General features: G+C 38.8%; 1 protein-coding gene across 3 annotated transcripts in view; it reads left to right on the top strand.

Moving 5' to 3' along the window:
• The first annotated feature begins 2,923 nt into the window (after positions 1–2,923).
• FAM174A (family with sequence similarity 174 member A) overlaps positions 2,924–25,961 on the top strand; it is a 35,606-nt gene continuing 12,568 nt past the window's right edge. Inside the window, exons 1-3 of one of the 3 annotated variants that reach the window (XM_072789532.1) lie at positions 2,924–4,100; positions 9,050–9,089; positions 25,513–25,651. In XM_072789532.1, coding sequence (XP_072645633.1) covers positions 3,384–4,100; positions 9,050–9,064 — 732 coding nt within the window. In that variant the 5' untranslated portion in view covers positions 2,924–3,383 and the 3' untranslated portion in view covers positions 9,065–9,089; positions 25,513–25,651. Of the gene's footprint in view, positions 4,101–9,049; positions 9,090–25,512; positions 25,652–25,961 lie in introns of those variants that run through there. The other 2 variants (XM_072789551.1, XM_072789540.1) reach the window with 2 other exon arrangements.

Raw genomic sequence — 25,961 nt, 5'->3', positions numbered from 1 at the left:
GGTGTTGTTTTTCTATTTTAAGAGAGAGCTGTACTTGAAGGTTTACCCTGACAGTAATATATAAAGTTTAATTGAAGGTGGAAAGGGCTGGGACCCAAGCTAAAGGATAGCCACAGCAAGATTAAAAAAAAAAAAAAAAAAATCCTTGTCAGGAGCATAGAACAGGAAAGAGTTAATTAATGAAAAAGATGCTAGGAAAGTGGATAATCTGACATCATCAGGTGCAGTGGCAAGGGAAAGGAAAGAGATCCTTAAACTTTAGCGCAAATGATAATCCCTCGGAGAGCTGTGTAAAAATGCAGAGATAGCCCTTGTCTCCATTCCCAAGAGTTCTAGCTCAGAATTTCTGGAATAGTGACCTAGAACCTACAGTTTAAACACATTCCATTTCTGATTCTGATTCAGGTAGCTGAGCGTCACATTTGGAGAAAAGTCAGAACATGATATACTTAATCATTTGGAAGCATTAGATGGACTCTGCTAATTCAATTATTCAGCACTTTGCACGTCAGTTACCCGCAAGGACTGATGCAGATGGTAGACCAATGGTAAAGGAGGACTCCAAGATTCTATGCTTATGCATCTGACAGAATAATGCCATCAACGAAGATGAAGTACATACTGGTAAAATGATATATTGTAAGGAAGGAAAGATGATTCTTTTTTTTTTTTTTCATGTGTTGTATCCTGGATTTTTTTTTTCAAAAGGTAGAGGGGAGCATTAAATACCCACCCTCTTCCATAGACGGTTCTGAAGAAACTTGTGAGTAAGGGAGATAGAGAATCCACACAGCCATTTTATTACTGATAAAGGCCAGGCTGGAAGCTAGAGTTCGGGTGTGTCACTCACGCTCTTCCTTACACTGCAACCCAGCATGACGATGCCGCCTCCCTTCAATTTTACCAGGCAGGAGCAACACAGCATTACTGTTACTTCCAAGCAGCGAAAAGATATTATCTGAACTACAGTAGCCCTTTATCAAAGCTTTACTGGGGGCCCTGTACTAGTCATTTATGACACACACTTCAGAATCCAGGACGAAGGCAGCCCGGATGGCTCAATGGTTAAGCACCTGCCTTCGGCTCAGGGTGTGATTCTGGAGTCCCTGGATCGAGTCCCACGTCCGGCTCCCTGCATGGAGCCTGCTTCTCCCTCTGCCTGCGTCTCTGCCTCTGTCTCCAAGAAGTAAAAATAAATAAATAAAATCTTAAAAAAAAAAAAAATCCAGAACGGGTGCAACCCCTCACTGTGTTATCTCTATTCGCACCTAAGTGCCATAAAAGCGAGGACCAGGGATCCCTGGGTGGCGCAGCGGTTTAGCGCCTGCCTTTGGCCCAGGGCGCGATCCTGGAGGCCCCGGGATCGAATCCCACGTCCGGCTCCCGGTGCATGGAGCCTGCTTCTCCCTCTGCCTGTGTCTCTGCCTCTCTCTCTCTCTCTCTCTGTGACTATCATGAATAAATAAATAAAATCTTTAAAAAAAAAAAAAAAAAAAAAAAGGCGAGGACCACATCTTATTTGCCTACCGTCTCATACTCCTCATTTTCGCACACTGCTAAGCAAGGGGTAGAAATTCTAATCAACTTGTTGAATGGATAATTTAAAGGAAAAAAAAAAGAAAAAAAAAAAGAACAAATGTTAACTTCGGCTGCCAACCGGACGTTTTCCGTTACAAGTTCCGTGTTAGTGACGTCAGAGTCAAGGAGGTGAGCAAGGTTTTACTCGAGATTATCTCAATCGAGGAGAGGCCGCAACTCTCTTCCAGCGCCAAGTCCTGGTAAATAGCTGGAGATGATACAAACTGGGGTGGGGGTGGGGAGTAACACCACTGACCACCCATATTTACTGACTGACCTTCCCCAAAGGTAATACTCCATGCACCCCCCCCCCCAACATGTGTGACACAAGGTAGTGGGCCGCCCGGGGGGCCCAGCGGTTTAGCACCACCTTTGGCCCAGGGCGAGACCCCAGAGACCTGGATCCAGTCCCGCGTCGGGCTCTCTGCATGGAGCCTGCTTCTCCCTCTGCCTGTGTCTCTGCCTCTCTCTCTCTGTCTTTCATGAATAAATAAAATCTTTAAAAAAAAAATAATTGATTTGGGGGGCAGCCCGAGTGGCTCAGCGGTTGTGCGCCTGCCTTCGGCCCAGGGCGTGATCCTGGAGACCAGGAATCGAGTCCCACTGCAGGGAGCCTGCTTCTCCCTCTGCCTGTGTCTCTGCCTCTCTCTCTCTCTGTCTCAAAAAAATAAATAAATAAATAAATAAATATATATATATATATAAAATCTTAAAAAAAGAATCCAGAACGCGTGCAACCCCTCACTGTGTTATCTCTATTCGCACCTAAGTGCCATAAGAGCCAGGACCACATCTTATTTGCCTACCGTCTCATACTCCTCATTTTCGCACCCTGCTAAGCAAGGGGTAGAAATTCTAATCAACCTGTTGAATGTATAATTTAAAGGAAAAAAAAAAAAAGAACAAATGTTAACTTCGGCTGCCGATCGGACGTTTTCCAAGTTCCGTGTTAGTGACGTCAGAGTCAAGGAGGTGAGCAAGGTTTTACTCGAGATTATCTCAATCGAGGAGACAGGCCGCGACTCTCTTCAGCGCCAAGTCCTGGGAAACAGCTGGAGATGATACAGGCTGGGGTGGGGGTGGGGGGTAACACCACTGACCACCTGTATTTACTGACTGGCCTTCCCCGAAGGGATACTCCGCGCCCCGCCCCCCCCCCCCCCCCACGTGTGACAGAAGGTAGTGGGCCGCCGGGGGAGCCCAGCGGTTTGGCACCACCTTCGGCCCAGGGCGTGACCCCGGGGTCACGGGATCGAGTCCCGCGTCCGGCTCCCTGCGTGGAGCCTGCTTCTCCCTCTGCCTGGGTGTCTGCCTCTCTCTCTCTCTCTCTGTGTCTCTCTCATGAATAAGTAAATGAAATAAAAAAAAAAATGCTTAAAAAAAAAAAAAGGTAGTCTCACAACTTGGCCCAGGGGCCGGCCTGCGTCGGGCTCTCCCCCCTTCCGCAGAGACGGCGGCACGGCCGGGTAGCCGCCTTCCTCGAGGACGTTCCCCCAAAGGCGTTCCTTTCAAGAGGCCGCCCCTGGTTGCAGAACTGCCACGAACTTCTCAGGGGCCTCGCATCTCAGGAACCCACAATCGTCCGGTGCGTGAGGCAGATGCTCCCAGGAGAGAGAGCCCCGGGTCCCGGGGGCGGCCAAGAGCACGCCCGTCAGGTGCGCTGTCCCTGAGCTGAGGGGAAAGTGTAGCTCGTCTGGACCGACGCTTAGCCGTGCCGCCGCAGCTCTGCTCCAAGGGGACTCCACGAGGAGCTTCCAGGCGCTCCCGGCTCGCTTTCTCCCTTCGGGCCGAGACGGGCAGAGAGCATGCGCACTCGGCGGAGCGCGCCTGACGTCATCGAAGGCGCCTGCCGCTCCTCGTTAGCAACCGAAAGCGTCCGTAGTACCGCGGGCGGCGGAGATGTACGGACTTCCGGTTCTCCGGGCAGCTGCCGCGGCCGCCGCCGCTGCCCCTGCCACCTGCCCCCGCCGGGCCGCGGTCCAGGGGTGGGTCGCCGCTTCTGCGTTCGCCGCGGCGCCCATGGTCCCTCGTGGAGCCAGGGCGGCGGGCCCGGCGGCTCCCGCGCGCTGAGAGGGCGCTCCGGGGACGATGAAGGGCTCGCGCTGCGGCCGCGGCGTCAGCCCGCTCTTGGCCGCCGCCCTGCTGCTGCTGCTGCTGCTGCCGCCGCCGCCGCCGGGCCCGGGGGGCGCTTGGGCCTCGCTGCTGCGGGCGGCCGCGCCGGGCCCCGCGGCCCCGGGGACCTCGCCGCCCCTGCGTCCCGGCCCCACCGCCGCCGGGTCGCCGGGCCGGGCGCCCGCAGACGCCGCGGGGCCGCGGGGCGCGGAGGGCGGCAACGGCAGCAGCCCCCGGGCGGGGCTGGCCGCGGACGACTCCGGCGGGAAGGCCCGGGAGGAAGACTCGGCGGGCGGGAGCCTGGCCGTGAGCCCCAACCCCGGCGACAAGCCGATGACCCAGCGGGCCCTGACCGTGCTGATGGTGGTGAGCGGCGCGGTGCTGGTGTACTTCGTCGTCAGGACCGTCAGGTGAGGCGGGGCCTCGGCGAGGTGGGCTGCCGGGTGACCTTGCTTGCAGCCGGGCAGCGACCTGGCGTTGCACCTGCTAGCCCCGGTTACCCACCACCTGCCTGCGCGGGTGGCCATGGCGACGCGCGGGGGCACCGCTGCGAGACCTGAGGCCCCCAAGCACTTACCCTCTTCCGTTCATGAATCATACATTGCTACGTGCTCGAAGGGCGCACTCTCCTTGAAGAGCAAGGAGTCTTTTATCTATTTTGTTTTGTTTTATTTAAGATTTTATTGACTTATTCATGAGAGGCACAGAGAGAGAGAGAGAGGCAGAGACACAGGCAGAGGGAGGAGCAGGCTCTCTGCACGGAGCCCGACGTGGGACCCCATCCCGGGACCCCGGGGTCACGCCCTGGGCCCAAGGTAGATGCTCAACCGCTGAGCCAGCCGGGGATCCCCGGAAATCTTTTACTGACCGCACTAAGACTCCTCTCTATGTGTTGTCGTGTACTCTCTCGTTTTGCCTATTCGGGTGTAGACTTCTAGCAGGGCCAGGATTCCGGAATAGTAGTAGCACCTGTGAGCTCTGGAGTTCTTTGCACAACGCCGTCCCTTACTAGGAAATTGTTAGTATTATTGGATTCATACTAGTGCAGAAAGACCTTGTGAGTATTTTATTTTATAAAATATATTTCTTTAAAAAAAATATTTATTTATTTATTTATGATACACGTAGAGAGAGGCAGAGACACAGGCAGAGGGAGAAGCAGGCACCATGCAGGGAGCCCGACGTGGGACTCGATCCCAGGACCCCAGGATCATGCCCTGGGCTGAAGGCGGCACTAAACCGCTGAGCCACCCGGGCTGCCCTATTTTATAAAATTTAAAAGGAAAGTTACTGCTTGCCAGCATGTTCTCATATTGGTGTTTAATCTGCCACTTAATTCATTAGATTATACTATATGAAGTTTCCTACATTCCTCTTGTTTTTGGCCAGGAAAAGCAACAGTTTTGTACGGTCCAGTCTATGCCATGTGCCTCATTAATCAGAAGTGTTTAGCACTCACTTGACATGGCACAAGGTATCTCAGTGCAAAGTGTTACCAATTGGCATGATAGAAAACCTATGCAGCCAAAGGAAAAAGAATGTCCAACATACTCAGGTTTTAATATTAGAGCAAATATTTAATACTTAATAAAACTAAATCTGACTTCGAATTTATTGAATTTTGAATTCGTGAATGGATACATTTGATACTTCACCTTCCAAAACAGCCTTTCTAAAATGAATTCGTCTGTGAATAATCTAAGTCATTCAAAAGTTTAAATTTACAAAATAAATAATCTTGTGTCCATTCTTACTGCAGAATGCTAGATTATGGAATTCTTTAAATTCCAGCTTTGGAACATATATGATGACTTAAATGGCACCTTTCCCCCCCTTAACTGTGATTTATCTGGTGTCTCATGGGGTTTAAGTAATCTATAATTGTAAATTCCACTGTTTGTTTGAATTTTTTCCCCTTAGCGAGATGTCTAGGTGGATTTAGTAGACCAGGTCATTATGTTGTTTAAGTACCAGATTATGAATACAAGTAGATGATTGGGGATCCCTGGGTGGTGCAGTGGTTTAGCCCCTGCCTTTGGCCCAGGGCGCGATCCTGGAGACCCGGGATCGAATCCCACGTCGGGCTCCCGGTGCATGGAGCCTGCTTCTCCCTCTGCCTATGTCTCTGCCTCTCTCTCTCTCTCTCTCTCTCTGTGTGACTATCATTAAAAAAAAAAAAAAAAAAAGTAGATGATTGATTGTCACTTATTATTCTACTTAATCCCTTATAAAGTAGAAAAGGAATTATGTAATTAAATTGGTGACATTATTATCAGTCACCTTCGTTTGATACATCTTTTTATTGCTGAAGTTAAATTGTTTAATGGCATCAATTGTGATATTTAAATATACCATATAACAAGATTGACTTGGAAGAAATCTATAATAAGAGTATAAGATGGAAAAATCTAAAGGTTATTATTTCAGTGGCTTAGTTGGCGACTATCTGAAGAGCTGACATATAGAGTTAAGATGTCACTTTCTGAAGGATTCAGCCAAGAAAAGAGCCGAAGGAACACCATCTAACTAGTTTTTACGTCCTGTGGAGTTTTGGTGTAGTATTAAAGAAAAAGAAACACTAGTATTAAAAAAAAGAGAAGTCAGTTACCTTGCTCCTCCCTTTTCCAAGTTCATACATATGTGGGAACCTGGATTTTCTTTCTTTATTTCAACCAAACACACATTGCAAATGATTGAATGCAGGAGAAAATCTCAAAACCTGGCTGTTTTTTTTTTTTTTCTATCTAGTTCTATTTGTTTAAGCCAGACATTAAAGGGATTTGAGAAAATCTGTATCAGTGCCGTTTTTCATTAGTTTTCTTCTTGACGATTACATTTTTCATAAAAAAAGATATGTCAACATGTAATGGATTTATTATTTTAAATAATAAAGCTTTATATTTATTTTAAATGATAAATATAAAACTTATTAGGTTTAATATATTAAGTATTGATATGTGTAATCCACATAAACATAAATTCTTTGGAGTACCGAATAATCTTTAAGAATGTAAAGGAATCCCAAGACCAAAACATTTGAGAACCACTGTTGTAAACAGCATTATCTGAGCAAGATATTGCTATTGATAAAGCCAGCAAATCCAGGTCCACTTTTCTGTTGAGGGAAAAGTGAGAACATGTTCATGAGGTGTTAAAGACATAGGACCACCAAACTCGGGGCAGCCCGCGTGGTTCAGCGGTTTAGCACAGCCTTAAGCTCAGGGCGTGATCCTGGAGACTTGGGATCGAGTCCCGCGTTGGGCTCCCTGCATGGAGCTTGCTTGTGTCTCTGCCTGTGTCTCTGCCTCTCTCTCTCCCTCTCTCTCTCTCTCTGTGTGTCTTTCATGAATAAATGAATACAATCTTTAATTAAAAAAAAAAAAAAAGATCTTCTCATGTAAAGTGGGGAAAGAAAGCTATTTTATAAGGTGCAGATGAACCTGAAATTTCATGTACCAGCTCATTCAGGGTAGTCAGTATTTATTCAGCTGCTCAGAACTGGGCACTGAGGTTCCAGTGTGAGTGAAATAGGCATTTCTTCCCCCAAGCACTTAGAGACTAGAGGAGCAGAGAGACACTAATCAAACAGTCATACAGATAATAAAGAATATATAGGATGCTCTGGAAAAGTAAAAAAGGCAGGTCTTACTAATACTTAGTGCCTAGTAAATACACAATATTAATTTAATTTTAATGGTTCATATACCTATAAGGTAAGGCACTAAATTAGTTTTCTTTAAAAGTCTTTACTTTGTAACTGAAACCTTATTTTTGAAATTTTATTTATCATCCTGACATCTAACATTTGTTAGTTATTTATGTACCAGATACAATGCCACACACTTCATAGGCATTTTCCATTTTAGTACCTGCAAATACCTTCAAACTAAATAACCACTATTCTTGTACAGGTAAAGAAATTGAGGTTAAATAACTTGCCTAAGGGACACATATATAGACTATAGCAGAACTGCATTGAAACCCAGGCCTGTCTGAACTTTTCCAACATACGTAGCTACCATACTGCTTCCTGTGATTACTTAAAGTAACCAATTTAAAGTGATTTTGCAAATATGAACGGCTGGCTTATCTTAGGACAAATGTTTAAACGAGTATTGTATGCACAGTACTTTTCTATTTAAAAATAATAGCTTTTGTGAATATTAAAAACCCTAAATTTTATTTTTAAAAAGTTGCGTTGACCTTAGCATTTATTGATTATTATATCTGTGCCAACCTGAAATAATTTGGTATTGTACCTCAGCCACCTACTATTCTTTCCTCCGCCAAAGGTTTTTTGATTTGCTAGACACAGGGAGTAGTGATATTTTACAGCAATTTCTATTATTAATCTGATCGTACATAATTCTACCTCAATTCCCTCTGGAGCTATTCATTATTGAATTATAAATGTGGGATTGATAAAGGTATCTTTCCCATCTGGTTACTCAACAGGAATCTGACTTATAGAATTTATTTTCTTATACTCCCAGAGGACATATGGTTTCAGCACTACATATAAAATCATAAGATATCAATAGATATCACTCACTTTAGGCAGAAATAGGGAATACTTCGACTATTTAACATTTATGTGTTTATTCACTGTCATTTATTCAGTAAATACTCTTGAGCACTGACAGTGTGACAGTGGTAGGCCCTGTAGTGAGAATCAGCAGTGCTCAAGATAAGAAAAGCCCCTGTCTTAAATTCCATGTATTGATACATTCTGGGAAAGTGGAGTTTTCTCAACAAGTATAAATTCTCCTGGTTTGTCATCATTTGTTCAACTAGGTAGGATATATTGAATGTTATAGAGACTCAAAGCTTAGAAATATATTTAACAAGTATACGTTCCTAAAGAATTGATATTCTCTGCAGCGATGAAACTTCTTTTCCCAAAACGTTTAGTCATAGTCTTAAAATACTGTAAAATGCTAATGTGGCTTTGTGGTCAAATACCAAAATGTCAAGGTGATTATGTATCAGTTGTACAGCAGTCTGATACGTCCAGAGTCACTGTGAAATGAGAAGACTCAGAAACCGGATGAGAACAGAAGCCATTTATTTCTTCTTCTACTTTTTTTAATCCAGGAGTAAATGCAGTGTTTGCACCCATATATCTAGTAAGTGAAGTAGGTGGCCAGACAGAAAAAAGAAATATTTAGGTAGGGAAAGTAGTTTACTAGATTTTTCAAAAGAAATAAGAACCCCTCTTACATCTCTTGTATACTTTTTATTTCCTGCTTACTTCTAATAGTAAAGGATTACGTTACTGCTTGTATCACTCACTATTTTGGTTAAACACATTAAACAGTCCTGGCTAACTTAAACTAAAGGGGATTTTTTTAAATTTCAGAAAGTCAAAGACTAACCGAAGAATCGTGTTTTGATAACAGGTAGGAATTAAAGCAGTTTAGGAGGTAAGAAACCAAAACAGAAGTTTCTTTCCACTAGATAGATATGAAGTGGTTTTCAGTCTCTTTGTCCCTCAGCTCAGGAATTGACTCTTATGGAAGGGGAAATAAATTTGCCCCACCTCTTGGCAGGGATGGTTACAATCCTAATTATTACCTCATCAGACTATGTTTATTGTGGTAGAGTTGCTACCAATAAAGGAATGTCCCTGCAAACAGAAAAAGGATATAGTCACCACAAGCAAGAGATGTTTATCTCCCTACTCCACCTTTGCTCCAGGTTTCAAGGAGGAATATAAATTATTCATACCCATCTTGCCAGATATTTTTTTATAATCCAGCCATTTAAAATACAAGTTCCAGGCAACCCCGGGTGGCTCAGTGGTTTAGCGCCGCCTTCAGCCCAGGGCCTGATCCTGGAGAACTAGGATCGAGTCCCATGTCACCCATGTCACGCTCCCTGCATGGAGCCTGCTTCTCCCTCTGCCTGTGTCTCTGCCTCTCTCTGTGTGTCTCTCATGAATAAATAAATAAAAACCTTTTAAATAAATAAAATAATAAAATAAAATAATAAATAAAATAAAATAAATAAAATAAAACAAAATACAAGTTCCTATGACCAGTTTAAACAGTGTACTGCAATTTGACCACCAGTCTGTAATCACCTTCAAATTACCAAGTGTTCTTGATTCTACCAGAAGACTCATGATTCTGAATGTTGCTTATCATTTAATACTTGAGTTATTTTTCTTGCCTTGACCCCTGTTTCATTAAGCTGTCCTGATCTCATTTCAGTGTAGTCTGATGAGAAGTCAGATTTTTTGAGTTCTAATCATAGCTTTTCAGGAGAGTATAATTGTTGTATGTATCCTTGGGTTAAATGGCAGATCTATGGTTCAGCTCAGGTTTTGTAAAATAGAGAAAATGATAGGATTTACCAGAAAGGATTGTTTCAAGAACCTATATAAAATACTTAGCACAGTTCCTGGCACATAATTGTTCAGTGAATTTTAGTAGTAATAATGACGGTTATTTTTCTTCTTTCATTACTCTTTTCTGATCTCTTCCACTGGTCTTATCTCTTTTCTCCTGTAGTTATCTTGGTGGAGTCCTGTTAAAGCTATCTCTTCACTCTGTTTTTCTACATATGATAATAGGATTCTCTCTACTTAAGTAGTTTTCCATCAGGTGGGCAGTCCTGGGAGATAGAAGTAATGAGGTTAATTTATTAGGCCCAGGGCACACTTCCCAACCTTTTCCATGTCATCCCACACTTAGAAATTGATATCCATGTGGGATGAATGCTTGAGTCTATTTACTCTGATCTCTGTCTACCTTGGGCCCTGTTAGCAACTCAAAAGCTGAGGGGATTTTTGTTTTGGCATATCAGTAAACCATTCGCAATTATGGCGCAGTGGTTGGAGAATGTTTGTAAAATGGTGCTGAATGTGAACTATGCAAAGAAGTCGTTGGGGAATTTATTGTGTTGACTACTTTAAATTCAGTCCAAACATTTCATGATAAGTTTGAGTGACTTGTGTTACTTAATAAACTGTTCTGGGTATTGCATAAGTTTGAGTGACATAACAGTCTGGTTATAGTAACTTAGAAGGATAATTAATATGTCATATTTTTCCTCAAGGAGCTTAACAGCTAGTGAAAGAGTATCACTGCTTTTTGTGATAATGGATTGAACTTTGAGGAATACAGTAGCAAGAGATTAAGCTAGTTGGGGGAGGCTGCTTAGGAGATAGACAAGGCTATTTGGACAGTTAATACAGCAAAAACTATTAAATTTGTATCAAAGGCTGGAATCTCTATTTCTTATCAACATGAATGATCTAATAACTTTTCCTATAACTGAAGTCTACTTTTCAGTTGGCCTTTTCTCCTCGGATATGTTTTGGTCACTCTTAACAATCTTGGCTATTTTGTCAGGGAGAAGTATTGAATGGGGAGGAGGTGTTCATTTAAGAATATAATATTGGAGTATATTCAAATGTTAGTAGTAGGAAAAGAGCCAATAGACAAAGAAATATTGAAGTTAAAGGAAAGGAAGGTCCTTGAGAAGACATGGAAAGAGAGATTCTAAATAAAGCCCATGTGGTGGCAATAGCATGGATGACAGGGGAGAGATGTCCTCCACTGAAATACTCCCTATTTCCATACCTTCCATTTGCTCCTCTGGTTGTTGTAGTCTGCTCTCTACTTCTACTGTTCTAAAAGTGCCCTTGCAGGAGATAATTAATAACTTTATCCCATCAATTTCATGGACACTTTCCTGTCTTTCCTGTAGCAATCAATATTTTATTTATTTCGACTTCAGATTTTCTTAACTCTTTCATTATTTATTCTCCAGGTTATTCATGAACTTCTTTCCCTCATGGACTACTCTTCCTACTACTAGAATTCTTTTATACCTCTAACCTCCTAGAGAAGAGAATCTGCATTGTATTCATCTTTGGTCCCTGCCACATTCCTAGAAGACAACGCCTTCATTAAATGTTTGTGGAGGGGAATGACTTTTACCTCTTCTGTATTTGGATATTCTATGGGTCCTTTCCTTAACTCTGCAGTTTGACTGTCCATATATTCTGAGTGAGCCATCCAAAATTCACTTCTTTGATTACCATCTCTAAGCTATTGATTGCCTTCTGAGTTTCCATTATGTATTGCCAGCCAACTTTTATGGATATATGATTCAAACTCATGAAACTCAACCTTGAAACCATCATTTTTGTTTCCAAACCTTCCTTGCGCTCTTCTGTAAAGGTAAATGGTATCACCTTATACACGGTTTCTTGAATGGAAACCTGAGCCACCCCAAGTGTCCCTTTTGTTTACCATCTATATCCATTCATACAGTTTCATTTCATAAATAGCTCTTGACTACATTACCACTTGGCCAGCTCCTTTGATATCACATTCCTTTAGGCTCACATCATTTGGCTACTGTGTTACCATTCAGATTTGTTTCTTCACTTCCAAGTGTGTCCCTCTTTCAGCCTACCTTCCTCACTAAACAGCTATTGTTCCTTCTAAAATTTAAATCTGATCATTTTCTGTACTTACAGTTGTGCTTTATGGCTGTACAATATGGTAGCCAACTAGCTACATGTAGCTTTTTAAAAACTGCAGTAAGTTAAAATTAAATTCAGCTTCTTACGTGCACTAGCCACATTTCAATAGCTCAGTAATCACTTGAGTCTACTGGTCGGCTGCCAATATTGGACCGCACAGTATAGACTATTTCCATTCTGGCAGAAGATTCGTTGGGCAGTGTTATTCTAAGGCATTTGGTGGGATAAGGTTCATATTCCTTAGCTTAACATTTAAGGTCCTCCTTAATCTAACTTTTTTTCATCATTTCCCATATTTATCTTATGTTCAAGCGTGCCATATATTTATGGAAGAGCATTTTTCAAGCAGAGGGATTACACGCATTTTTTTTTTTTAAATCAAACTCCTAGTTGTCTTTGAAGATGAAAATAAAAAATCAGCTGTATCAAAAAACCTCTGTGATCCCAGACCACCTTGTTGTCTTGGTTCATTTAGGGTGCTATAACAAAAGTACTGCAGACTAACTAGTTGATTTATAAACAATATAAATTTACTTCTCACAGTTCTTGAGACTGGCGAGTCCAACGTTATGATACTGGCAGATTTGGTGTCTGGTGAGAGCTTACTTTTTGATTCATAAATAGTGTCTCCTAGCTGTAACCTCACATGGTGGATGGGTAGGGGGGATTGATTACTGGGGCTCCTTTTATAAGGGCACTAATTCTATTTATGAAGGCTCCACTCTCATGACTGGTTCACCTCCCAAAGACCTGACTTCCTAATGCCATCACCTTGGTGGTTAGATTTCAACATGAATGTCGGAGGGACACAAACATTCAGGCACAGCATCAGTATAATGGCAGTATTTCCAGTCAATAATAGTTGTAATGATAGTTCACTTGTCTGCCTTCTCTATACTATTTATTCCTTAGAACTTTTTCTAAAATAGATATTCAGATGTTTTCTAAATAAATAGCAGAAGGACATAGGAAGAATGTATGGGAAAAACTAAAGCAAAGTGTAGAAATGATTAGAAATGTGAGGTAGTTGTGCAACAGGTGTTAACATTAACTAATAATCGAGTCATTTTAACTTACTTCACGTGCTTTCTATACTTGAAGAGCTATGGACTCATGTTCTGTGGCTGTGCAGAAAAGTCAACTGGGACTATTTAAAATATATAAATTATTTGCAGATATTTATCCAAGATAACATACATTATGGTTATCTAAAATAACTGCAGTAATCGGGATGAATTGTAATAAGTATAACTGGGAGATGCGTTTGCTGGTGACTAAAAAGGTTAGATTTGGGACAGATAGGATAAACTGGAATGAGATGCATCTGGTTAGTTATTACCGAGTTTTCCTGAAAATAAAATAATCAACAAATGTGAATTATGAGATTTTAGTACTAATACTCAGATGGTATATACCAGTACACTGTACCAGTACACTTGGGCCAGTTGTTTCAGCTAGCATCTGTCTTGATCAGTTGATTCTTACATCTTACGGTTTGTTAATTAGCTGAATATCTTGAATATGATCTCTGCTTATCCTACTCTTCAAAGTTTGAGTTGTTTTGTCATGGTCTCCGTTGCCCATGTTGCTATTTATCTTTTATATTAAAAAAATTGGCCTTTAATTTTATTTTTGGTAAAGAAACTCAAATCTATATTTTTAAAATTACTTAAGCTCTGTCTTTTCTCAAATATGAAAAACAGAAAGTTAAAATTGGATGGAAAAGTACATTTTGATAAGTTGCATTGCTTAGTATAATATAAAGTGGCATGAAAAATACTAAATCATAAATTTGGAATCAAAGTCATTTTCTTAAGAAATCATTTAGGCTTTTCCTAATTATTTTTCAGAGATCTTTACTGTTATTTTAATACTGGCTTTTTTTTTTTCTTTTCTATAATAAGAAATAGGCAGGAGCTTGACAGTTCTCAGAATAACATGAAGATACTGAATCTTCTTAGATTTTGGTTAGCACGTGATGTTATTCCTTCTATTTAGCCAAACTTATATTTTTCTAAAGTAAAAATATCAAAATATACTGTAACTTGTCTCTATATTGTAATTTTTTTTCTATATTGTAATTTTATTTGTTCTCTTTTTTTTCTTGCATTTGAGTTTTCTCAGTATTATGACTAAAGATTGAAAGGATAAAAATAAACTTTTTGTACTAGTTGATTTACATGCAGATGTGTACGTGTTATACTATTCCGTGTAGACTTATTTTCCTCCAGTTGACATAATAGTTTTAGTTTTAATTTTCTTTTATTATGCAGGTCTATGAATGTCACTACATGTTAGCAACATATTATATTTTGAATAATTATAACCTTATGGTATCATTTATATATCTTTCTTTTCACTAGGTATATTAGACAACCTTTAATTTATATAGATTTATATAGAACTTTTATAAAGTTTTTTTTTAAGATTTTATTTATTTGTGAGAGACACTACTTTTTTTTTTTCTTGCATTTGACTAGCTTACTTGTTCACTGTGTATATCTTTTTCTATTTCATAGGTTCTGGCTCCTGCTTGTACTTTTTACTCTCTTAATAAAAATTAAGTAATTTTTTCTTGCAGGGAACCAGATATGGGACTCGATCCCAGGACCCTGGGATCAAGCCCTGAGCTGAAGGCAGATGCTCAATGACTGAGCCTCCCAGGCACCCCTATAAGCTTTTTTTTTTTTTTTCTTTAACATTATGTTACTTTATTCTCATCTATGAGGTAAATTATTTTATAGTTATTGGGATGGATGTGAGTGTCTGAGGTAATAAACTCAATCTCAATGGCTTAATGCAGTAAAGTTTATTTCTCCTTTATGAAAATTCAGCTGCAGGCTTGGATTGTCCTCTAGGACAGTTGCCCCAGGACGGCAACTCAGCAGTTTGGCTGACCTTGATCTTAGGATTTTGACATTTCAACCTAAGCCCTCCACAGTTGTCAGAGCTTGGTAGAAGAGACGAAAGGATGTTATAGGGGCTTTTGACTGCTTCAGCCTAAAAAGGAGACTAATTGTATGAAAAGCTGGGAAGTGAGAGAGAGAGTTCTACATTAGGTGAGCACTAGTAATGTCTGCTATAAAAAGAGATACATCAAAGGTCATATAGCTGGAAAATGTCCAAGCCCCTGCAGAACCCAGAGTTTAAATTTGACTCATATTTCTTTGATATTGTTCAGTGAGTTCTCAAAGTGATTGATCATATTTTTACTTTTTCATTTGGATGAATTTACATTTTACAGAATAATAAAACAAATTCTTAATGATACTAAAAATAATAAGCAAATAATGCTTTTGCAGTTACCTTAGTCTGTACTGTGTCTTACAAACTACTCATTATAATGGAGGCACATTGATACCCATTGGAAAACTGTCCTACTCTTGAAAAAAATTATATGGCTATATAAAATTAACAGAATTTATCTACACTTTAATTACCTTCTCTCTTTTTTTTTTCTTGCATTTGACTAGCTTACTCATTTACTGTGTTTATCTATGCTTTAATTATCTTCTCTTTTTTTTCTTGCATTTAACTAGCTTAGTCATTCACTGTGTATATCTTTTTCTACTTCATAGGTTCTAGCTCCTGCTCGTACTTTTTACTTTCTTAATAAAAATTAAGTAATTTAGTAAGTTAGGGCTACTGTGACCCATTATTTCCTTTATTCCATGTGCCTTGCAGTCTCTCCATGAGTTTGTTAATCTCCAACACAGCCTCAGATTGCCTCATGTTCTTATTTGCACCTATGTGCATGTGTTTTCTTCTGTATTGACTTCCTAAGGTAGATATTCTGATTGGCTTATTTTTATAGAGGCCACATCATCGGTCACCATCCAGTCTAGAGATTGACAACCCTTAGAAAAAGTGCCCATTGGAGGGTGATATTAGTTGTGGCTTAGAATAGGGGATTTTGCACAGTCGATTACTTCATTAACTGCCTTTACCCATTCAAAAGAGCTTATAGGCATAGTAATTTCCTAGAGAGGATAGAGCCAGTAGACCTGACAGGTCCCATGATAGCAGGCCTTGTGCATTGTTCTAATGTTAGAGTTCCATCTTTTTTAGTGATAGAGACTGGCTACCTTTCCACTGAAATGTAGGACTCTGAGGAGTCCAGTTTAAAAACAGTTGTGTCCATAAATTTGGGGTACTGAATCTGAGGAGAGAAAAAAAATGGAAAGGTTATGATCTAGATGGAGGTGAGACTACTGAGTCACTGAAAAAGCAAGTGTGGGATCAAACTGAAAAGTTTTAGTGGACTTTTCTGTGGCACTGCATTTTTTATTGAAAAATGCTAAGAAAAATAAAGTGATTATTTAGAATGGAGGGATTGGTAATACCAACCTGCCTAAGAGGTTCTTAAAAAAATTAGAACAAATGCACATCTGAGTGATGGAAGATTGGCAACCTAACTCAAAGAAGCTGATAAGTCCCCTCTTCAGTTGGGAAGTTTACCTATAAGTAGTACAGTATCCAATTAAAAGTGACTTTAACATAAGGGCATATTTTGTTGTTGTTGTTACTTACTTATCACGAATATGGGCAGGCTCCGACTTGGTTCAGCAATTTAGTGAGGTTACCAAGAATTGATTTTTTCCATCCTTGTCCCTCCATAAGATGGCTACCTCAGCTTTAAGGATTCGGTTCTCACAAAGTAGTGTCTCAAACAGGAAAGAGGGCCTGAAGAGAGGCCTCTCTTCCTATATTCTTTATCAGGGAGAAAAGTCTTTCCCAAAAACTGCACTGCTGGAGTTATCCCATTCTACCTCATTTGTCTGAACTGCTTTATCTGCTCAGCCTTAGACCATGACTGGCAAAAGGAAAATTATATTTTCATGATTGGTTTACACCAATTATTATGATCATTATCTATCTCTTAGGGCTGGGTCCAATTGCTCTCTAAACAAAATCATGATACTGTTAAAGCAGAATAAGGTTTCCTTTTGGATATACAAGAAGCAGATTCTTGTATACTACTGTGATCAAAACTAAGAGATGGCTTAATTAGAACATAAATATACTTGTTAATGCAAGTAGCTACCAGGTTACTACTTTTTACTATGAAAGGGTGAACCAGAAAACATAGTTCATAGAATATTATATTCATTTTGGTATAATGTAAGATTGTTGTATTGGGGATCAAAATACTGTTTTGGTAGCTGATTTTGTGACCTTGATTAAAATTACTTCGATTCATTGGGAAGACAGTCTCGCTTAATGTTTAAGATCCCAGACTCAGGAGTCAAGTACTTGTGTTTGAATCCTAGCTCTACCATATACTGTCTCAAGTTTATTTTTTTTTCCAACCTTGCCTTTCTATGTGTAAAATTGTGATTGTTGTGAGGATTATATTATATAATGCTTGTAAGCTGATTGGTTCAGTGCCTGACATATGTGCACACTAGGTAAATATTAACATTATTAGTAATTTTGTATGTCTAGAGTTGCATTTGTAATATATTTTGGGGGTTTTACTGAATTTTTTGATGCCTCCTCACACCTAACTCTCTGTATGTAGTATTGGACTTCTGAAAATGGTTGTAATCAGTGAGACAGTAGGTTTGACAAGGTTAGATACAGGGTGAGAGCTGGGGAGATTGTAAGAGAAATCTGTCGGGGGGATTGGTCATAGATTAAGAAGTGAGGTAGAATGAACTTTGGAAATTTGTAAACAGGACTTTAAAGTTGGTTGGAAAATAATTCCATGCTGAACTCATTTAGAAATGTAGATCAGAGAGTTTTCAAGCCTTACATCTCAAGCTTTAGTGCCTGAAAAAGAACAGTAGGAAATCCATGTAAAAACCAAGAGAGAGGTGAACAAAGGAGTTGTATGCAGGACACTTCCTAGCTAAGCTAAGTAATATTTATTTAGGATTTACTTTACCTGGGGTTGTCTACCAGTATACTATCAAATAGATAAGTTTAAACACAGGAACTCATTGTATGTATTAAATTACAGGGAGTGGGTGAGAAAAGGGCTATATCAGAAAACAACATTACAGTATTAAATATAGATGAACATACATTTGATTTTTTTTTTTTTTTTTGACTTTTGAGTGTTAGCAGTGAACATTTTACTGGAGATAAACAGTGACAGGATACTTTATTGGGGGAGTCTTCTAGTTAGTATTGCACTTGGTCAAGGTCATGATCGTGACAGAGCTTGGTCGCTGAAGGCCAGTAGAGAGGACCCAAGAATAATTATGAAGAGAAGCCAAAGGAATTTTTAGAAAGCACAGTAGTCTGAAAACTTCAACATGGGGTCAACAGTTCCCAAGAGCATTATTGTTTTACATCAAAGTGGAATAACAATAATAATCTTGAGACGTCAAAAAGAGTAGAATTAGGTGCCTGGGTGGCTCAGTCTCTTAAGTGTCTGTCTTTAGCTCAGGTCATGATCCTGGAGTCCTGGGATCCAGCCCCCTGCCCATTGGGCTCCCTGCTCAGCGGGAAGTCTGTTTCCCCCTCTGCCCCTCACCTTGTTCCCCTGCTCATGCTCTCTCTCTTTCTCTCTCTCTAATAAATAAATAAATAAAATCTCAATAGCAAAATAAATAAAAATTTAAAAGTAGAATTAACTCATTTACCCGTCTAGTAAAGCAGGGATATCTTTAGCATTGGATATAGTTCCATATAGAATGCTGAGAATTTAAAAGGTTAAAAAAAAAAAAGTCACTTTGGCTTTTGAACAGATAAACTTCAATTATTTAGAGTGTAAATGAAGTGTATATATGTTACAATATGGTAATTGTACATTTCCAAAAAGAGTTTAGAGTGCAAGCTGAATATTGGTGGTTCTAATTTGAGAAGTGTATGAGAATCACCTGGGCTTGACCTAAAATATACTAAATGAGTAAGAAGTCCTGGGGTGAGTGCATGTTTAATATGTTTATTCTAGTCTTTTTTTTTTTTTTTTTGTCCCAAGAGAAGATAGTTATCCATATTATGATTTAAAAATTGGTTAGCTTCGGTTAAGTTTTGCTGTGGTATATTTTTGGAAATGATATTCTCTTATCCCAGAGGTGCTGATTAACATATAGAATTGTAGGTTTCATTGTTATACATAGAAAATGCAATATAGTCACTCCATATATTTTAGTTTATTTAACAGATAGTAGGTGTTACTAGGGTTATAGTGCTGAGCAAAAACAGATATACTTCCTGCCCCTATGAAACTAAGTCTAGTGGGGGAAGACAAATAGCTTACACAAAAAAGTATACAAGAGTGTCATTAATATGTACTTTAAAGGAGATGTACAGAGGTGCTATGGGAGCCAATACTAGGTGTTTATTTGTAACCTAGCTAGGTAGATTAGGGGAAGCTTCTCTAAGGAAGCTAGAGCTGAAAGATGAGCTAGAGCTGAAGGATGAATAGGCATTAACACAGCAGTACTGTGGTATGTGGGGAAAAGTGTGAGGCCAATGACAGAGACCACATGGCCATTTTAAGGAAATATGAGTTACAAGGTTTTTTGACTAGAGCATAGAAGGTGAAGCAGAATGTAGAGTAAACAGCAAAGTGAGGCTAGCAAGGTAAGTATGAGCTATCCTAAGTTGAACTTTTTAGGCCGTATTATATAATTGTTACTCCTGACCAATAGGAAACCATTGGAGATTTTAGAGGATGGAGGGGAGGTTAGTGGATGACCAGAGCAGATAGAGGTACACAGGTATTTAAACTATATTAATAGTCAAGGCAATTAGATAGCAGTGGTGAACACTATAACTGAATTTCATGATTCTCAGGAAGTACAATCAATAGGACTTTGTGATTGTTATAGCCACGGAGGTAGGTACACTGATTAGACTTCCCTTTAAGAGACCCTGCAGCAGGAAACATAGTTGACTGTCAGTCTCCTGATGCCACAGCTTTGGATCTATCATTGCCTCCAGGCCAGGGCCATAACTCTTAGGTCTTTTCCATCCGATGACCAAGTGTGGCCAAACCTGGCCATCCTGATTAACAGAGGACTCCCTCTTCTAATAGGCAACCTTAGCTTAAGGATATCCTGTTGGCCTAGTCAAAACTTACTCAGAACTGCATTGGGGTCTGTGGCTCTTCCTACCCAACCATCCTTCCTTTCTACTCTTTTTCACAGGTCTTAGGCCTGCATTAACCTTTGTAGGATCTCTTCTCCTTTTCCCTCCCTTTGTCGTTTGGAGGCCTCCTCTCTAATACAGACCCTATGATCTATAGTTCGCCAGGGCTGCCTGCTTTAACAAAGTATTGCAAACTGAGTGACTTAAACAACAAAAAATTTTCACTTCACAATTTTAGAGGCTAGACAATGGAAATCGAGATATTGGCAAACTTGGTTCCTTCTGAAGGCTATGAGGGAGTGTTCTAGAATGAATGTTTAGGTTCCCTCCCAAATTTGTATGTGACTATATTTGAAGATAGGACTTGTAAGAAATGATAAGTGTCAAATGAGGTCTTAAGGGCAATGTCCTCATCTAATAGGGCTGGAGCATCCTATTAAAAAAAAAGAGATCAGAGCTCTTTCCCTGCACACACCAAGAAGAGGTCATATGAGCAAACAGTGAAGTGGTGGCTGCTTACAAACCAAGAGAAGCCTCAGAATGAAACCTGGTCCCTTGATCTTGGACTTTCTAGCCTCCAGAATAGTAACAAATACATTTCCATTTTTTTAGCAGCCAGTTTTATGGTATTTTGTTATGGCAACGAGCAGACTAATACTTGGAAGGTTCTGTTCCAGATGTCTCTCCTTGGCTTGAAGATAGTGATCTTCTCACTTGGTATTCTTCCTGTATGTGTGTCTATCTGCAAATTTTCTTTTTTTGACTTCATACTGGATTAGGGCCCATTTTAATGATTTTATATTAACTTGATTATGTTAAGACTCAGCTTCAAATAAGATCACAGTCTGAGGAGCTTGAAGATAGGACTTCAACATATGAATTTGAGGGAGACACAATTCAACCCATAACATAATCTTATTTCTTTATTGGTGTCTGCTTCTTCAAGGACTTGAAGTGATAACTGATGATTTGGGTTTTGGCAATGGGGAATGAAGATGAGAGAGATGTCAGATAAAAGTATTTTATATGTGTGTATTTAGTTGAGTTGGATCTCTTGTTAAATCGTAGTCAACTAAAATTGTGGCTCACTAATTTTTATTTGTATTATGTTATAATGGCAAAATGATTAGTTTCAAAATCATTCTCGGTCACTATTTTGCTTTTTGCTAAAAATAACCAAGACAAAAAAATTTGTATCAATAGTTGTACATTGAATTATTAAGAATTATCTGCTTTATCATTTTGTCTTTCAGAGGAGTGTGTATAAAATACTATATTTCTCACGTATTTTTGAATATATCGTAGAAGAAATTAAGGAATATTACTTACATCTTTCCATACTTATTAATACCCTACAGACTTTCATTTAAAAGAAAACAAAAGAATAAAACCAGATGGATACAGCAAGTTACATTGATCAGTTTTCTCTTTCATAGAGTAGTAAAATGCAATTTTATTCTCTTGTGTTTATTTTATGTGGCCTCATACATTTTTACATAAAATTTTATCAAGCTTACTTTAGTAGTTCAGTTTTATTTTTATACTGTAGTTTTTACATGCTATTTAAACAGAAATAATTCTTACCAACCTGAGTATAAATGGAACATTGAGGAATCTACAATTATATTAGACAGCTGTTTGAATGATAACTTCATTGCCTGGAATGGATATGATCAAGATCATTTACCTGTGCATGCCATGTGATGAATGAGTATCATTCAATATAATCAACCATATAGCTATTGTCTTTTGCCTTTTTAATCTTCCATGTTTTCCTATACACATTTATAAAGTCCCTATTTGTTAAAAGCCAACAAAATTTTTCATACTGCAATATGCATTTTCTTTGTCTAATAGAAAAGTGTCATATCTGTAATTATATTGTGTACTTATCAACACACAGACAAGACTGGATGTCATGAACTTAATGAAAGCATTCATTTGAAAAAAAAAAACTACAGCTGTTAAAATTACATGAGTTTTAAAGTCCTTTTACATTTTTGTTTAAGGCACACAGCATATTAAATGATAAAAGTAGCCTTTTTACTTAAAATTTCAATAAACTTTTATTATGTGTATTTATGTTTTATGTTTAATATTTATTATTATTTTAAGTAGATGGCTCATTGAATAAGCTCAATAACTTTCAAGCTTTAGAGTTGTTTTTGACCTTCCCTGAGGAAAATCACTACATATGGATATGTTTAATGTCTGTACCCATGTTGCTGTCACAACTATGTAGCCATCAGTGCCCAGATCTTTGGATTTAAGGAATACTTTTTTTTTTCTTTTGAGAAATTGCATTTCAACTTTAAATTCTGTTTAAAAATATGCAGGTTTTTTGTTTTTGTTTTTTTTGCTTATTCTTGTTTTAATTAGTAACATTTACTAATGCTAACATTTACTAAAATGCTAACTTCATTTAAATTGAACTGCATTCCCCCATTTATTTGATGCCTAACAATGTACTTCCTGCATATATGAACTAGGTTCTTGTTTTGAAAGAGCTTGAATTCATGTTTGGAAGATAACATTTATATAAATGATGAAAAGACACTGCAAGCTAGAATAAATAACAAAGTGCTCACACTAATGAAGTCAAACATTTACATTCTACAAAGATAGAGAAAATAGCATTGTTACTAGATTAATTTAGCCACTCATTGAAAGATTGGGGATTCATTCAACAGATGATAAAGACCTTGGGAGTGGAGAAGAGTGTCAGCTGAGATAAAATTTCAAAAGTCCTTAAGGTCTCTGTATCCTTCCCTTTTTTAAAGACTTGCCAGGGTATCCTGTGACTGGCAATGATAAAGTTATTGATGTATTGAATATTTGTTATGTAATATACGACCTGGAAGGATCGTGTTTGTTTCCAAAATCATTCACATGACATTAATTTCTTCTTTGTTTACTGAAAATGCCAGAATGTTTGAAAAGCCATATATGGTGTAGAAACTTGAGCAAAAGCCTGGCAAAGGGGAAGAGGAGAAATTCTAACTCTGAATATTCTTAACTTACACTGCCAAGTAGCTTCACTTAGTCTTGTGTATTCACTTTTTTTAAACCAAAGGAATGCATGAAAATGTTATTCACATATGTGGTTCAAAAAGTCCAATGATAAACTATAATTCCCATTGGACTGTTCTATTCCTACTTCAAGAGTCAGTATTTTTATGCTCTTAGTTTTTCTGTGTTTTCATAAGTCTAAATCACACTTGGTACACTGTGGCCCATCAGCCAGATCTGGTTCCTGACCTACTTTTTTAAGACCTACGAACCAAGAATTTTTTTCTTTTTCTTTTTTTTTTTTTTTTTTTTACATTTTTAAAGGGTTGTAAAAAATCAAACAAAAAATTAAGATGGATATATGATAAAAGACCATATGTGGTCTATAGAGTTTATAATATTTACTATTTGATCCTTTACCGAAAAATTTAGATCTCTGATCTACATAGGGTGTATGTGTGAATGTGCATGCATACACATACATACATACAAACACGTACACATATATGTACTTGTTAACAACCTACACATTTACGATAAACTGGCTTATACCTCTTATCATTTTTTTTTTTTTTAGTCTTAACATTAGTATTCTCTTATATTGGTTACACTTTTTTAAAAGATTTTATTTATTTATTTATGAGAGACAAAGAGGAGAGAGGCAGAGACAGAGGCAGAGGGAGAAGCAGGCTCCATGCAGGGACCCCAATGTGGGACTCGATCTTGGGACTCTGGGATCATGCCCTGAGCTGAAGGCAGACAGTCAACCGCTGAGCCACCCAGGGGTCCCACATTGGTTACATTTGTAAAATACCATACTTAAAATACTTGTTTCTTGTTCCAGCACCTTTGGGTAGGCATATAGATAGATCTGTAGTCAGTGACTAGTGGAAACTTTCTTGATATTTATCCAGGCTTAGTATTATTTTCTAAATTTTCATGACTGAGACCAGGCACTTTACACTCAGAAGCTAGCATAATGCCCGATGCTTAATGAAACTCAAATGTTTCTTGAATATGTATTTGTATGTATGTGTGTATTATATGTATGTGTGTGTAAGACAGTTTATCTCCCGGGGGATCCCCACAGTCGGGTTTGCAGAAGCTTGTATAGTTCCTCACAGTTGGCCCTGTAGTCTTGGTATTTATTTTCACACTTGTCACTTTAAATAAAGTGACTCAGAAACTTATACACTTAAGTAAACTTTTAGGTTGTTACTGAAATATCTTCTATTTTGTTCTTCATTCCCCATCACTAGTGTAAAACGTTTTCTTGTGTGTGGATTTGAGGTTATTGTATTGGAGGTGACTTAGGCATTAATTGTAGGGTCAGATTTATTTATTTTTTTTAGGGTCAGATTTAGATCCCTGAACTAGAATATTATATCATTCAGACCCTGAATAAATGTTTAAAGAGCATCTTAATCAGACCCTTAGTTAAAGAGACTTTCATATGTATTCAAATAATGATAAATGTTTAGCACCCTAGAATATTTTCAGTCCTCTAGAGCAGTGGTTCTGAGACTTTAGCATGCATCATACTGACAAGAAGTGTTTGTTAAAATACCGGTTTCTGGGCCCCAAGTTCAAGGTTTCTTGCTTACTAGGTCTGAGAAGGCATGAGAATTTGCATTTCTAATAAATTCCTAGATGATTGTGATTCCTGTGATCCAGGAAACCATACTTTGAGAACCCCTGACCCAAGATAGTGGTTTTCAGCACACTGGAATAACTTGTAGAACTTTAACAAAATCTTGATGGTTTGTGCCTTCTTCTTGGAAATTTTGACATAATTATGTGGAGATAAGGACTAAGTATGAAGCTTTTAAAAATACCCAGAGTGGTTCTGATGTACAGCTACTTAGGTGTAGAATTTGAATATGTATATACATAACGGTTCTTAGTCGGGCAGAAAGTACCTAATCCTGCACAATGGTAAGAAGGCATGGGGAAGGTAGGGAAAAGGCCAAAATAGAAGGCTTCAGTAAACCTATGGTACCTGAAGGTTTATCTGTCTATATCATAAGCTCATAGAGAAGAGAGTAGGTTGGACAGAAGAAATGGTATGCAACATGTAGGATAGATTTTTGTTTCATAAATAATCCTAGGTAGTAAATTGTTTACATTTCTGAAATGTAGCCATTCTGATACTGAGTGCTTCCAATGCCAGCAACAGAGGGATAATTTTTTTTAGTTTACAAATAGATATAAAGTAAGCGTCGTTTATGCCATATTCAAATAACTTTTATTTATTAATATGTTCTGTTTAATAGGATGAGAAGAAGAAACCGAAAGACTAGGAGATACGGAGTTTTGGACACTAACATAGAAAACATGGAGTTGACACCTTTAGAACAAGATGATGAGGATGATGATAACACTTTGTTTGATGCCAATCATCCTCGAAGGTAAGTGTTGGGCAGTTTCATTCCATGAATTAGGGAGGCAAGCCCTTGTTAAGTAAATTGAAAAAATAAAGTAGAAAAAATACAGTATTTAATTTAGCGGTTTTTATGATAACAGATTTTATTTGGTTATATTTGATGAAGTTCTTTTTTTTTAAGATTTTATTTATTTATTCATGAGAGAAAGAGAGAGAGAGAGAGAGAGAGAGGCAGAGACCCACGCAGAGGGAGAAGCAGGCTCCAAGCAGGGAGCCCGACGTGGGACTCAATTCTGGGTCTCCAGGATCACGCCCTGGGCTGAGGGCAGCACTAAACCG

Source organism: Canis lupus, chromosome 2, assembly GCF_048164855.1.
Source record: "Canis lupus baileyi chromosome 2, mCanLup2.hap1, whole genome shotgun sequence".
Taxonomy (NCBI): domain Eukaryota; kingdom Metazoa; phylum Chordata; class Mammalia; order Carnivora; family Canidae; genus Canis; species Canis lupus.
The sequence above is the reverse complement of the archived record's forward strand: the minus strand, read 5'-3'. Positions and strand labels throughout refer to the sequence as shown.